General features: G+C 36.8%; 1 protein-coding gene across 11 annotated transcripts in view; it reads right to left on the bottom strand.

Annotated features, from left to right (window-relative positions):
- The window catches only part of PPFIBP2 (PPFIA binding protein 2), a 90,200-nt gene that overhangs the window by 41,828 nt on the left and 34,235 nt on the right, over positions 1–14,137 (bottom strand). For all 11 annotated transcript variants that reach the window (XR_009958444.1, XM_062576099.1, XM_062576090.1 and 8 more), the window contains 2 exons: positions 7,624–7,716; positions 3,020–3,133 (listed from right to left, as the gene is read on the bottom strand). Coding sequence is in view for 10 of the 11 variants with exons in the window: in XM_062576099.1 (XP_062432083.1) it covers positions 3,020–3,133; positions 7,624–7,716 (207 nt within the window). In the remaining variant the exon portion in view is untranslated. The remainder of the gene's footprint in view (positions 1–3,019; positions 3,134–7,623; positions 7,717–14,137) is intronic.

The raw sequence follows: 14,137 nt of genomic DNA, 5'->3' as shown, positions 1-14,137 counted from the left end.
ACCCATGCATATGGTTTCCCACAGAAGTGAAGTACTATGCTTAACTGTAATTAGCTTATTTATACTAATATCCATGAAAGATTTTTTTTTAAGCTATCTTGCATCATCTTTCATTTTTCCATTTAGAAGAAGCAGTCAATAAAGTTCACAAATGTAAAAATCAACAGAGTTCAATATATTGTAAATAAGAAAGCAGAGCCATGAAATAAAATTAGACTTACAATGCACCTCAGGAAGATAGTAAGTGCCTCTGAAAAGCAAGAATATTTATATAGGAATCTAGAGTTGGATGATTTTTTTTTAATTACAAATAATTTTACTGCAAAAATAAACAAACACTGTTTTGCTTGCCCTGAAGAGCTCACTAATACTTTTGATGGAAAATCTCAATGCCAGCACCTACACTCTATCGCCTGTTTGCTAAGTCCCAGGGGCAGTTCACCAGGTCACTGGAAACTGTCAGCAGAGGAGATCTGGACCCAGCTCTCCCAAAACCGACCCATCAGGCTCGTTAAGCCCCTGCGGTCAGACACTGGCTCACTCTTTTTGACACATTAACTGCGAGGAGGACTGCTAGCCACAGATCTTAGAGTGTGAGTGTGCTCATCACCACATCAGCAGGTCATTTTCAGCTCTCCAAATCTTAAATTATTCCCTGCAGAGGGAAATCTATTCCAACAAGATGAACTGAGAAAAGAACCTTCATAACAGATAAAAGACAAATAGGGCTCTTTCTGAGACGTAAGAAGTGTAAAATTTATCTGTGGAGATTTTGAAGGATTGAACTGGGTTTCCCATATCCCAGGTCAGTACGCTGACTCCTGGGATCCGAGAAGGATGACACCACAGCTGCCATCTCTTCATCCTCCAGTATTTCACTGCATTTGCTGCTCTTACTGTTCCCAAACCTAAACTGCTAATTCAATACTACTTTTCATTCCAGTGAGAAAATAAAGCTTAAATATCTTAGTTCCCCACTAAATTTTTTTTTCCAAGTACATCATTCAAATTGCCTTCCTGTTAACTACCTTCAGTTAAAATATGGAAGTGTACGTGTCTCTGCATGCATGTTTACGTGTAAAGTTCAAATGGAGATACTCAAAGGATTAAAATGAAACACACACAAATCTTTGCTAGGTTGTGGCCTAGATATTTTTTTCTTTAAAAAAGATAAGCTCAAGCTATCCTACAAGCTGTGAGCATTTGAGAGATCAGCCACTTAGAAATTTAGCAGTGAACACGCAAGGTTGTCAATATTTATGTAATGTTGTATGATAAGGTTGTATGATATTTCAGTTTGCCCAAGAATTAGAAAGGCATAACAGAGGTATTGGATAGAAAGAAAGAAAGAAAGTCTTCCCATTTTGCAACAATTACAGTCAGAGTGATTTCAATATTTAGGTTTAGTGTTCTTCTTATTTAAATACATTCGCGGATTTTCTGACTTCTTTAGCTACAGCACACACCTTTGTAGCTGCTAATCAGCTTGAGTTCAGCTGTGTAAGCAAATAGTGCATATGCTTAATGCTAGACAGGGCTAAATTCAAACCTTTTCACTGAAATACCAATGTAAATGCATTATAATAATCTCTTTTCAGATGCTGCAGTGTCCTGTTGAATCAGGCTTTAAATTCACAGTTTCCTCGGAAGACTATCAGAACAGAAAATTTTCTGCCGGAGAAATGATAAACTGTTTTTAGATTTTAGCAGCAGTCATAGAACAACTATCTAGTTCTAGATTGAAATAGAAAACTTCTATTCTCTTTTATGAATGTCTTCCTGAAGTTTCAAAATAGCTTTTCATATTTTAAATAGTCACTGTTCTTTGAACTTCACTTCAGATCTCTCACTGAAAAAAATGGCTATTTGCACTTTTAACAATGCTCCCTATTTTAGGTATGACAATAAATTTTTTTCCCAGCTTGAAGTATTTTGGTCCACAACAGTTGTGTGAGACCAGCAATTTTTTAGAGAAATAATAGGAAATTCTAACTTATAAAGGTTTAGGATACAAGTTTACCATATGGAAACTGCCACTGTTTAAAATACTTACGTACAAGGATCCTTATCACAATAAAAAAAGCTTATATACAGTTACACAACTGTAATTTAAAACTATGAATATTTCATAGAAAGATTTGCGTATTTCACATCTAAAATATTAAATATATAACAACATTTGGCAGGGGGCAAGCAAGTTCATGAAGAACAATATATTTCCTGCAAATTTATGGCTTTGATTTTGGAATGGAGTATTTACAGCTTCAGACCTATTTTCAATATCTACATGCTGCATTATCAGCAGAAGAACTGCATATCTGAACATTTTCCTTGGTAAAAACAGGAAATTGCTCAGGGCAAGTTCTTTCGGGTCCACAGAACTGTTAGCTCTACAGTTACAAGTGAAATGTTAAGGTAATTCACTTATTCATTCTACTACCTCAAAGTATGTCATGAAACAGCACAAATAGGATACGTCACAGAGTCTGAAAATAACCTGATTGAAATAAGGCAAAATATACCTACATACTATTTTTTTTCAAAAATAAGGGAGAAGGTCCTAAATTAAGCAAAAACAGATGTAGAACCAAACTTGAAACAGTAACTTTTTCCAACTTACTACTTGTTCAGCTTCAAAGCCATGTGAAATCAGAACATATATTTAACTAAAACTTATTAATTCTGTAACTCCTACATGTATTAGATACATTTACTCTGTCTAACCAGTTACTAAACGCTGTCCAAATTTAATTTGTCAGCACAATATGAATAATACGCAATAGTTTCAGTTTACATGCTGCCACGTACAGTGTTATGCAAAGAGCTTACAAAATGTCTCTGAACCAGGAAAACAAAGAAACACTTATTGCAAAAAACAGTGTGTAGAGCAGCAAGAGAAGAATAAAGATTTTTTTTTTCTGTTACCTCCTGCTGTCAAAGGCATCCACACATGCAGAGAAGCTGCTCATCTCTCTATTGGAGAAGATTTTGTAAAAATCCCTCCAAACCAGATTTTTACCTGCTGAAGCATTTCTTCTGTAGCATTCAGTTTCAACTGATGGCCCTCAAGACAGATTTCTAAGTCCCGGATTTTCTCTCCTTGAGCTTCCACCTGGTCTGTGAGGACACTCACCTGTAATTTGAGAACAGAAGCACTAAGAACCCTACGGAATTGACTGTAAATAAGTTTCAATTACCTTATATGATTAACATCCAAATGCACATTTTAACAGGAAGTTCTTTTTTTAAAGTCTTCAAAGGTTTCATATTCTTGTGCACTGAAACAAGATGTTCTATATTAAGACAGACAATTTTTCAGTCTTACCTATAAATATTTTGCTTTAGCTCTCCCAACCAACTTTCTCTGTTTTAAAATAAAAAGAACATTTCTAGAATGGCTGGAAGACTAAATGTAGGCAGCCTGTGTCAATTCCTGCACAAGTCTGAACAGTTGGAAAGCAACAAACAAGAACATAGGATATTGAAAATATTTCAGGTGGTACTGGAGCACGCACTGCTGTTTCAGGTTCTGTTGGCATTTTGCTCCCTAAGACAGATGAACAATAAAACTGTTCATTCTGAAACCAACCAATTACCTTAGTTCTTACAAGAACATAAAAACAGCTTACCTATCAATAAAGCGTTTTGAAGTTATAAAGAATGCAATGAGTAAAGGCAGGTTTTAGCAGAGGTAGCGTTCTATTCCAGAAAAAATCCCAGCCTTTACATGCCAAAACATGAAAGCAAAAGTAGTAAGATACAGACAGACAATGAATCCCAGGAAAGGCTACAATAAGCAATACTAGTAAAGAACTGTGAGAACAGTGGTACGGACTAGCAAGCGTGTCAACTCATGGAAAAAAACCTTAATTATATAAGAAAGTATTACCTCAAACAAAAAAAACAACCTCAGGTGTTCAAACTCCAGTTTCAGCGAAATGCGTTAACAAAAGCCTAGTTATGCTATGACACCCAACTCTGGAACACTTTTTTTTTTTTTTTTAATAAAGTATTTGGAAGTGACACTTTCAAGATGTACCCATTAAGCAGCACTGTTAAAACCCAAAGAAAGCAATGAACAATTGAGTTCACCTCAGAACAGCTGCACAGGGCACAGCTGGATGATCTATATTTGTTTTACCTACAAACATACACTGACAAGGATGCCTGGGAGAGGAACAAAATAAAAGAAAATAGGGGTATTTAATTTTTCTGCCTTTAAAGTAGCTGGCTCTGGGGTGAATACAGCTGACTACAGGATGAGAGACGATAGGAAAGACTGGGTGGTGGTAGATGGCAGGGCAGAAAGTTACCACTCTTGGGCTGAAGTACACTGCGATACACCCAGGCTGGGGGGCAGGGGGAAAGGACCCCTGGAAGAGAATTTGTTGCTTATCAGTCTCTCTGTTTTCCTTCTGTGAAGTAAAGGCACAAAAAATTGAACAGTTGGTTCTCAGAGGTCAGAAAGCAAGAAGAAACAAACTGAATCTCCTTCTTCAGTCTGATGCAGCTTCCAGAGAAAGAAAAAAATGTTGGTTTAAAGAGTTAAGTTCTAACCAGTATTATGATCTACCAATAAAACTGTTAGTGTTAAGTGTGACCTGCAAAGGCATTAAAAAACAAAAACAAAAAAACAAACAATTCTTAGCGGCATGCTGAATGTTTCAACAGCTAGGCCGAAAGACACATTAATCACTCTGAGCTCATACTTCCCCTCTTAGGGATCACATCTGCCAGACCCTTCAGGGAATCAGTAAGTTGCACGCAGAACATAACCTCAGTGTATGCTGTACTGGCATGTCCATGTTGCCTTGGCAGTGTAACATCCTGTAGATATGTATAAAGTAAGTTTCGAAACACCTTAAAAAAAGCATCCTGGAGAAAAACTTGAAGTACTAAGTACAAACCCTGAGCTATAAGACGACATCCTGGATGCTGTAGTATTTCCAGTCTCTACCATATGCTGAACAGTGGAAGCAGTGTTCAACAGCAGGTTTCAAGATGTTCTGTTCGAACCTGTCTTGGATGGCAAAAGTAGTGGGCACTACCTATGAAGGTGCCTCGTAATGCTTCTACAGCAAGTCTGATGCAAGACTGGAATGCTCCCAGTGCCCTGTTCCCTGGAGACGATTACAGCTATAGGCCACAGTCACTGGTACAAGGCCCATAGGTAAGCCAGAGAACAAAGGTGCTCTATGCTCCCAACCACCTTCTCACCCGTCATGCCAGTGTTCACACCCACGGGCCACATCTGGTGCCTCAGGCACGTGTAACTTCAACATGGAGCTTACATGTGTTTCTCCTCTTCTTTGACTAGCTACATAGAATATGCAGGACTACCATAAACCAGGCAATCTAACCTCCTGCTTTAGCTTAGCACCTTTATATCTTTTTTATCGATCTTCATTGATTGAAAAGGTTTTTGTCTATGTCATTGGACTGTTTTTTGGGGGAGTTCTACTGCAGTAATGTGGAAGAGGATAGCAAAATGTGTTAGAGTAATACTGCTGACTAAACATCTTGATTTGGTGGCAGTGTGATGGGGATAAGAGGAGAGAGGAATTTCTACATCTGATTTTACTACATTCAGTTCCAGGCAGGTCTCTGAGACATGTCATACAACACCCTTCCTTGCGAGTTTGCATGACTCTGTTTTGTAGGTACCTATCTGTGCAAACGGAGAATAGTTATTGGAAAACAGCAGATCGAAGACAGGAAATGTACATACTGAGAGCTAGCATGCAACAGTCTGTGAGGACCTGGTAAGTGCTGGAGACTAGTGGTCCTGTTAAATCCACAAGAACTGACAAAACCAAAGCACCAAGAATTCTCCTGAATCCATGTAAGGGCACTAGCCCACATGACCATCTACAACAGGCTGTACAGCTTGAGCTATATCCAAGAAGACAGTGGCTGCCACATGCAAAGGTAACAGGCTTATATAGATACCTGATGAAACAAAAGACCCTGAGGGGACCAAAGCCACAGCTACATCAGCACAACCCTCTGCTTCTGAGTAAACAGCTGGGGTTGGCCTCCCAGTTGTCACTCCAGCTATGAGTGAGTGAACATGTGTGCAAGTGAACTTGGTGCAAGAGTAAATGAATTCACTGTGAAGAGCTATCTGCTATTAATTTTAACATCTTGATTCTGCTAATAACAGCTTGATTAATTAAAAGTGTTCTAATAAGAATTGGATCTGATCCTGTCTCTCCTGACCTGATCTCATACCCGGAAAAATGGAATCTGCAACATGCACTTAAACATTTGAATTCCAAACAGAAAAGTTTGCTCTTCATTCTTTTTTTGTTTGTTTCTTTGATAATGGCATTTTTAGCAGAACAATAATGAAAAAATCCAGCCAAGTCTAAGAGTATGTATTACAAACAGTTCATTGCTTGTTTAGCAACAGCAGTGAGAATTCTCCTCTGTAAATTAATGCAAGTATGAACAGAACATACAGGAGAAAACATGTTTACAGAAATTAGTTACTGAAATTGAGGAGAACACCTACCCAGTTTTGTTTTGCTTTATAAAAGCATATATAACTGTAAAGAGAAAGGAGAGGCAAAGACTGTTTACAGAATGTCCAGTTTCAGTGTTAAAAAGCATGTAATGCTCAATTTAGTAACAGTGAAAATATTCAGAAAAAAAAATCTTCAGGTTTAATTTTAAGCTGTATTAAATGTTATTTCCTCAGGAATAAAACTCACTTACATGCAACAGATGCCCTACTTGAAAAAGGTTTGATAAACTGAGAAACAGGAAACCTGGAAAAGGCTAGACCTGCATTTTACTGCCAAGTTTTCTTTTTCCCCCGTTACCTTCTCTTTAGCTTTTTGATGAAGTAAAGTAACTTAGGTACAATATACAAGCGAGAAAAACACCAGTTCTATCACCTGTAAATTTTCCCCAGTTTTCTAGATTTTTCATTTCTACTCTGAATTTTGCAAGTCCTCCACATGATAATAATGATCAAACGACCCGCACAAAACTATACTGGCTCCACCATCTTGCTTTGCATTCAGTATCTCAAGAAGCTGTAGGATTTCCCGTATTACATTCTGTATGTCCTCAAAAATGGAAGCACAAAGAAAATACAAAGAGACAGACTCCTCTGAGCACTGATAAGCTCAAAGTGACAGGCATTTGTCAATGTAAATTTAATGGCATTAACAGAGAAGTAAGTAAGAAGGTATGCATGGTGTCTGGGAACATAATACCATAGAAAGGGTTTGACTATTTTGATCTTGTTCTTCAGTCTTCTAGTTCATTACAGATATGGGCATGCAGAACGTAGAGAATCGACTGGCACAACCTGATAAATCTAGAATGAGAACCACTGCCATAGCATTCTTGTCTTGGGACTTCAGAGCATTATTTAATTTGGGGTTTTCTTCAGTCATTCTCCTTCCTTTTCTCTCATTTACTCCCCAGCCCACCTCTCCTCCCCACAAACACCCCACCATAAATCAGGCAGATAGTTTATACAAATTATTATCCTGATTAAACATTGAAGTTACATTTGCTGACCAGCTAGCATTTGTTTCATGGAAAATAACTATCATTTCAGCTTGTTCCATTGTATAGCAAGTATATAGAAGTATTGTATTCAACACATACCTGCAGTATGAGTGACTCTTTATCACCTTCTAGTCGTGCCAGTCTCTCTTGATAGGTTTCATTATTCATAGAAGAATGAAGATTCACCTGTGACTGTGGGAAAACGTGCTGTAAGAACTTTGACAGTTAATACTAAAATTTCAAACAATAGTTAATAAAAATGAATATATATTAAGTAGCTGCTATAATACAAACTAAAAGTAAAAAAGTATATATAAATCAAAGCTGTGTGTGTCATGTATTAATGGCTCTGAAGAGCAAGACCTACTAAAACAGTGCCTGCTTCTGTTTCTATCTACCAGATCTATACTCACATTGATTTTAATATCGCAGAGTAAAACCCTACTTTTTTTTTTTTTTTTTTTTTTTTTTTTTTTTTTTTACTGTAGATTTACAGAAAAGTAAGTTCTAAAGAGTCTCAAAGCCATCTGGTTCATCCTGCATACTGAAACATTTTGACATCTGATTATAACACAACATTAATCAGATGAACCCTTAGTGGTTCATTTCCCAGCTCTATTGCAAGTGATAATTTTCTGACCATGAATAAAACACTTGGACTGTCTTTTTAGCTGTCATAAAAATCCAACTTCAAATTCTCTACAATTATAGCATCAATGTAGATTATAATCCTTTTCTTCTCCACCAATTACTGCCTATTTATTTCAGACGAACATGTGAACAGGATTCTTATTATATACTTTTTTTTAAGTATATACGTGGCTTCTTGATCTCCACTACCCCAAATGTAAAACAAATGATGAAAATAAACATGGCACTAATTAATGCTACTCAAGTAATTTTCAATCAAAAGCCAAAAGACACCTTTCAAGCCATGAAGTGCTAAATTGTATTTAAATATGGCATCTTTGGGAGTCAAGCTGTGAGGTACTGAGCATCCTTAGCTTTGAGATTTTTGGAAATACTCACAGAATCACAAAAGCACTAAGAAACAGGATTGAAAGGTATCTGGTTCATTATTTTATCCCAGGACATGTGATTATTTGCAACATTCTTGTCTTGTCTACCCCTAAAGATCTCAAAAATGGATCACAGTCTCCCCATTTAATCTGTTTCTTAGCTACCCATTGTTAGAATATTTTTCTTAATGTCTAGCCTGAATCATCAGCTCTGCAATTTCAACCTACTACTTCTTATCCTACTACCACAGATATGGAAAACAGGTCCTTACTTTCACTTCAGAAATCTTTTTCACATTTGAACTACCCTTAGTTCTCTAATCTAGCAGGTCCCTCCTTAGGCTAAATGCCCACATGTCTTTCCACCTTTCCTTAAAGGCTAAGTATTCAAGATCTGTTATGTTGTTTTCTTTTGGCCCCTCTTCACCAATTGTTCCTGGACTTTTTTGAAATTCGGTGTTCCAAAGACACTGGACTCCAGCTGAAGCTGCCCAGAGTAGAAAAATCACTTCACACATCCTTTGGGCCATATTTCTGTTCATGTATCAGCATGACATTGATTTGTTTTCTGTCCATGACTTCCCAATGCCTTTCTAAATGCTGTTCAGCTAGCTGCTCTCCATCTTAGGTTTATTATTTATATCTGCTTAAATGTGTAACCTTGCATTAGTCTATATTGAATTGCATTCTAATATTTAAACCACTCTTCCTACCTATCAGGCTCTTTTTATGTTTGAATCATGTCCTTTAGCATGGCTGCAAGTCCATGCTCAACTAGAATCACTTTAAAATTCACTAAGCTTAGTTTTTGTTCTCTTCTTTGGAGGACTAGCAAGAATACTGAAAAGTCCAGAACGCCACTCCACACCTCATTTAACACATTCATCATTTTGACAATGAATGATGCTAATCCTACTCAGAACGTATTTTTCCTAACTAGTTTTTGACCAGTTTATAGCAATTCCAGATAAGATGCAAGATCTCACAGAAATGACTCTAAATACATGCATTGAAATTGCGTGTGCATTGCTCTTATTTATCTATAGACCTAACTTATGCCTGACTTAGACAAATTAGTAAGTTTTATCATGGGACCTTAGAGAGCTGTGCAAGTACCTAATACCCTTAAAGGAATAGTGACTTCATTCTCTCTCAATTATTTTAATTGAATTTCTATATCTGAGCATCTCTTTCCCTGCATATTTCTATTAATGGACCATTTTCAATCTTTCTCATTTTATCAAAAAAGAAAAAAGAAAAAAAATGCAGTGATTATAATAGATGTATTACTTCAGTTTAACTTACAACGATTAGCATCAAGTTGGTCAGTCAGTCTGGAAGTCTTAAAAAACCTTTTTCCTTCTTAACTTTTGTAGTACTACAATGAAAATAAGGAATCCCCATAATTAAACAAGATTCATTTCTGTATGTCTGCCTACACATTCCTTTGAGCTCAGCTATGTAACCTCAGCGATGCTGCCAGGGTTTCTGCCTGGGCTGTTGCTCTACTTGCAGAGCAAACTCTTACAGAGTCCTTTAGAATCTGAAATCTTTAGTCTTGGCAGCTAGGCTGTCATTAGAGTTAAAACTCCATTCCTCACCATCAAATAAATTTGTCCAATGGACAACCCACAGGCCTCCTCCAGTATGTCTCTGACTCACACACCTAAGGTAGGGGAAGACTTTGCGCCACTTAGAACATGCACCAGGTATTCAGAGAACAGCAGCACTCTTCTAGACAAGAGAAGACTTTCCTATGAACAAAAGCTAGTGATGAAGACAGCTTAGTCAGACAGATTTTGTGCCCTTTCTGCTGCTGTCATTTGCTATTTACTATTCTGGATTTAAGAAATAAGCTTGTGACCCCTTGTGTGTCAAATCACCTTATTATTAAGCAGACAGAATGAGTTAAATTAATGCCAACATTTTTTACAAGACCAGAGTTCAACATTTTATATGACCAGTAATTAAGAAAAAGTAGTTCAACATCAAATCACAAGTAAAACATTTTACTATACTCGTGTTTACAAAAAGTATAGCCCCTCAATGATGTCAGTCACTGAATGACTCGGTAGCATCCTCAGTTGGAAGTGCAATACTCAATACCCATGTAAAACCTAGTGAATCACATCCATGTGAACAGAAAGGAAAATAGCAGCCCTTCCAACAGGTCAGTCAGAGAGTACTTGGATAAGTACAGGAAAGCACAGTACACAGAAAATAAACTGCTAAATGAAATAGGTTGATTGACATGCAGCAGTTGTTTAGGATTTGAGAAAACTTCATGGCATGCATAAAGACAAGATAAGACAATGTAATATGATCCGAGGCCATCTGTGGATGGTTGGAGTTCATTCTGCAGTTGTAAAAGATAGTACTGAGAGGAAACTTAGCAAGTATGCTTAGATATCACATGTATCAGCAGGCACTGAACGCAGGAGCTATGACACTAAAGTCATAAGATCACAGACCACTTGAATGAGTGTAAGAGCTCATTTAAACAGTAAGCACTAGACTCATTTAACCATGTAACCAAAAGGCAAAAATCACGAAGATTTATTACAGAGACAAAACCATTATTTCAGAAAATATAGCTTTAAATGTCAAACATCACTATCTGAGCTCTACAACATATAAGCCAAAATGTGTTAACTACAATTCTTGTACTAAAAGAATTAGAGAAATGGCATAAAACATATTGAAAAACTTATGACAAGACATGGTAGTGAAGTAGAAGGAAATATATGCTTGAGAAAGGTGGTTGGAACAGTTACAATAGAAGTAGTGCTGCAGATGAAAAATCGATAGTGTACGCCAAACATACTTTGCCTAAAGCAGCTGCAAAGTGATCTTTTGAAGCACCTGTCTTATGCTCTCCATGGAGATTCCGGCAATAGTTTAATGTCCATCTAAGATTGCACCAGATATGAACATAAATGTTTTCTCAAACAACAATTCCAAATTAACTGTTCTCCCAGTTTTAGAAAAAAAAAGGCCTTTGCATTCTATGACCTGCCTCAGCTTCTTATTCATATTTAGTTTCCAAATATCTCTGGAATATTCTCTCTCTCTCTCTCCCCTCTAACTTGAGCATAGTATTGGTATGTACTGGAAACTCTTGAGTGTCTAAGTATCACTTACGCGATCCAATCATTAGATTGCTCTATTCCAAGAAAAAGGCTTAAATGTTCCTCTGGAACATATGATGCAAAAATCAGACTTCAGAGTACGATTCAACAGCTTTTTACATTAGAATGGGAGAATCAGCAAAAATCAAAAGGGAAGGGCAAGAAAGGAAGTATTTGGTCAACATAAAGAGCTAGCTTAATTTTCAACAGCTTCTCAGATAGAAGCTCACTTACTGGAATAAGCATGGAATTTTTACGTTTTCTTGCTTGCTATTTTAATAGGAAGCAATTCAGAATGCAGCAATTCAGAATGTCAAAGCAGAGCAACCACCATTATTCAGAGCTTCTGTACAGATGTTCTGTTTAGAAGCTTCTGTAACAGAGCTTCTAGCTGAATCTTGATAAGCTGTAAAAGTAAGCTCTTTAAAGGAAGAGTATATGCAAAATAATAAAATTTAATATAGGCCCATTTATGTTCTCCTAATGTGTATTAAGTTTCAGCTCTAGGAAGCTCCTCAACACAGCTGATTCTAAAATAAAAAAGATCCACTTCAGAAATTGATCAGCAAATTGTAATACAATAATTTGTCACTAATGCCATGGATCTCATGTTGGGCTAGCGACAAGGGAGGAGTGGAGAAAAGAAATCTGGTAGTCATTTAGACTGATGACTTGTAAGCTTTTTCAACAAGTCACAAGGCTCTTAGAAGATAGATTACATCATAACTCTGCTCCCTTCCTGTTCAGAGTCACATGAATCACCTTCAGTTCCACTGATAATTGAATAAGATGTTTGTGGCAACTACAGTACTTGCATGAATGGAAAAATATTAGTGGCATGCTCGATGTACTGTTTTGTATTGCAGTTTAGAGGCTGAAAACAAGGAGTATAGACAGCAGAGTTCAACCAGCCAGTTCTTCACAGACTATTAGTAGTCCACAAACCGTAGTATTATATTTCAATACAAGAAAGTGTATACAATAGCCTTTTCCTGCCTATTTAGAGTTGATAATATTTAGAAAAATATTCATTTTCTATTTCTTTATTACTATTCTGTGTCAGCAGAATTGTAGTTCTGATTCATAATAGTTATTATTGTAGTGATGAGTACATAGCCTACCTACTAAAAATTTTTATTTTTGCATCTGACTATGGTTATATTACAAATTTAATCTCACAACCATTTAGTGTTACCTCAATACATACCCATCTAAACATATGCTCAGTATACCTGAGGAGGAGGAGAAGGTTGAAATGTGGTTTCTCGATGTGTAGTTCTTGTCTTTCATCTGGGCAATGAAAAAAGTAGTAACAGAAGTTTCTATTTGCTGTCACCTTTTGCTGGTTAAGGGAAAGTGGCAGTCGATCTGAACACACTAACAGAATATAGTCTGAAGTTAAGCAAAAGCAGAGCTAAGGGAATTTATGCAGTCATTAAAGGTATAAGTATTTGGTTAAAATTCTTTGATTTTATCTGGCTGTTTTTTCTTAACACCCACTTTCTGCTCTAAGCAGTTATATTACCTGAATGTATCCTTACAGAAATCATGAGATTTACCCTAAACATTATGAGTTTAATGACTATAGCATGACCTCAACTAGTGCACCTCTTCCTAGTATAGATTATAAATAATAGCGAGAAAAATGAAAACCAAAGTGTAACACTAATATATACCTATTTCAGGTCAATCATAGCAGTTCCATGTTGCATGTACTTCAAAAAGAAAGGCCAAAGCAAGCGAAGAGTCATCAGCAGATGCTTTCACTTCACATTAAGGCATCTCTCTTTCAAAATGAGAAGAGTCTTACCACTGTACCAAATTTTCCAGAGATGTGGGGCTTTCCATTTTAATACACTCCATCCGCAACAGTTCAATTAGCTCAGTTAATTTACAATGGCCTTATATAGCTTGTAACACTGTTTGTTGTAAATACGAGCATTTATTTTAGTAATGACATTTAATCATTTGTGGTTGTATCTACATGCTTATGTACTGAAATGGTGGTTGTGCTGTTTTTATTCAGAATGCTGTGTTCCAATGAAGGCCAGATGGAAGCATAGTAATAAGGCAACAGGACAACAGAGGAGACTATGTGAACCCTCTAACCCAAATCCTTTGAGAGAACTGAAGAAAGTTCATGCTAAATATGAGAAACTTTGTCTTGAAGTAAAAAAGGTTTTTTTTTTCTTAGCTTGCACAGAAACTCTTATCAAGCATGACAAAGATGCATGCTTAGACCCTGTAAAAAAAACCCCAGCATCAACTATCTGCAAAATGCATCCCACAAACTGCCCACCAACCACTTCATGAGAAGCTGCTGCTTTAGCTGTAATGTTACAAGTTCACTGTATTCACACAAGAAATTTTCCATATCCATCCAAAAACAGACTGCTCAAAGACACTCCTCACTTAGCCATTCCTGTGACCTCTTTAGCTGTAAATCGCTGTGGGCTTTGCTATGCG

This window comes from Rhea pennata, chromosome 5 (genome assembly GCF_028389875.1).
Source record: "Rhea pennata isolate bPtePen1 chromosome 5, bPtePen1.pri, whole genome shotgun sequence".
In the NCBI taxonomy this organism is placed as follows: domain Eukaryota; kingdom Metazoa; phylum Chordata; class Aves; order Rheiformes; family Rheidae; genus Rhea; species Rhea pennata.
This window is presented reverse-complemented; position numbering and strand designations above follow the sequence as displayed.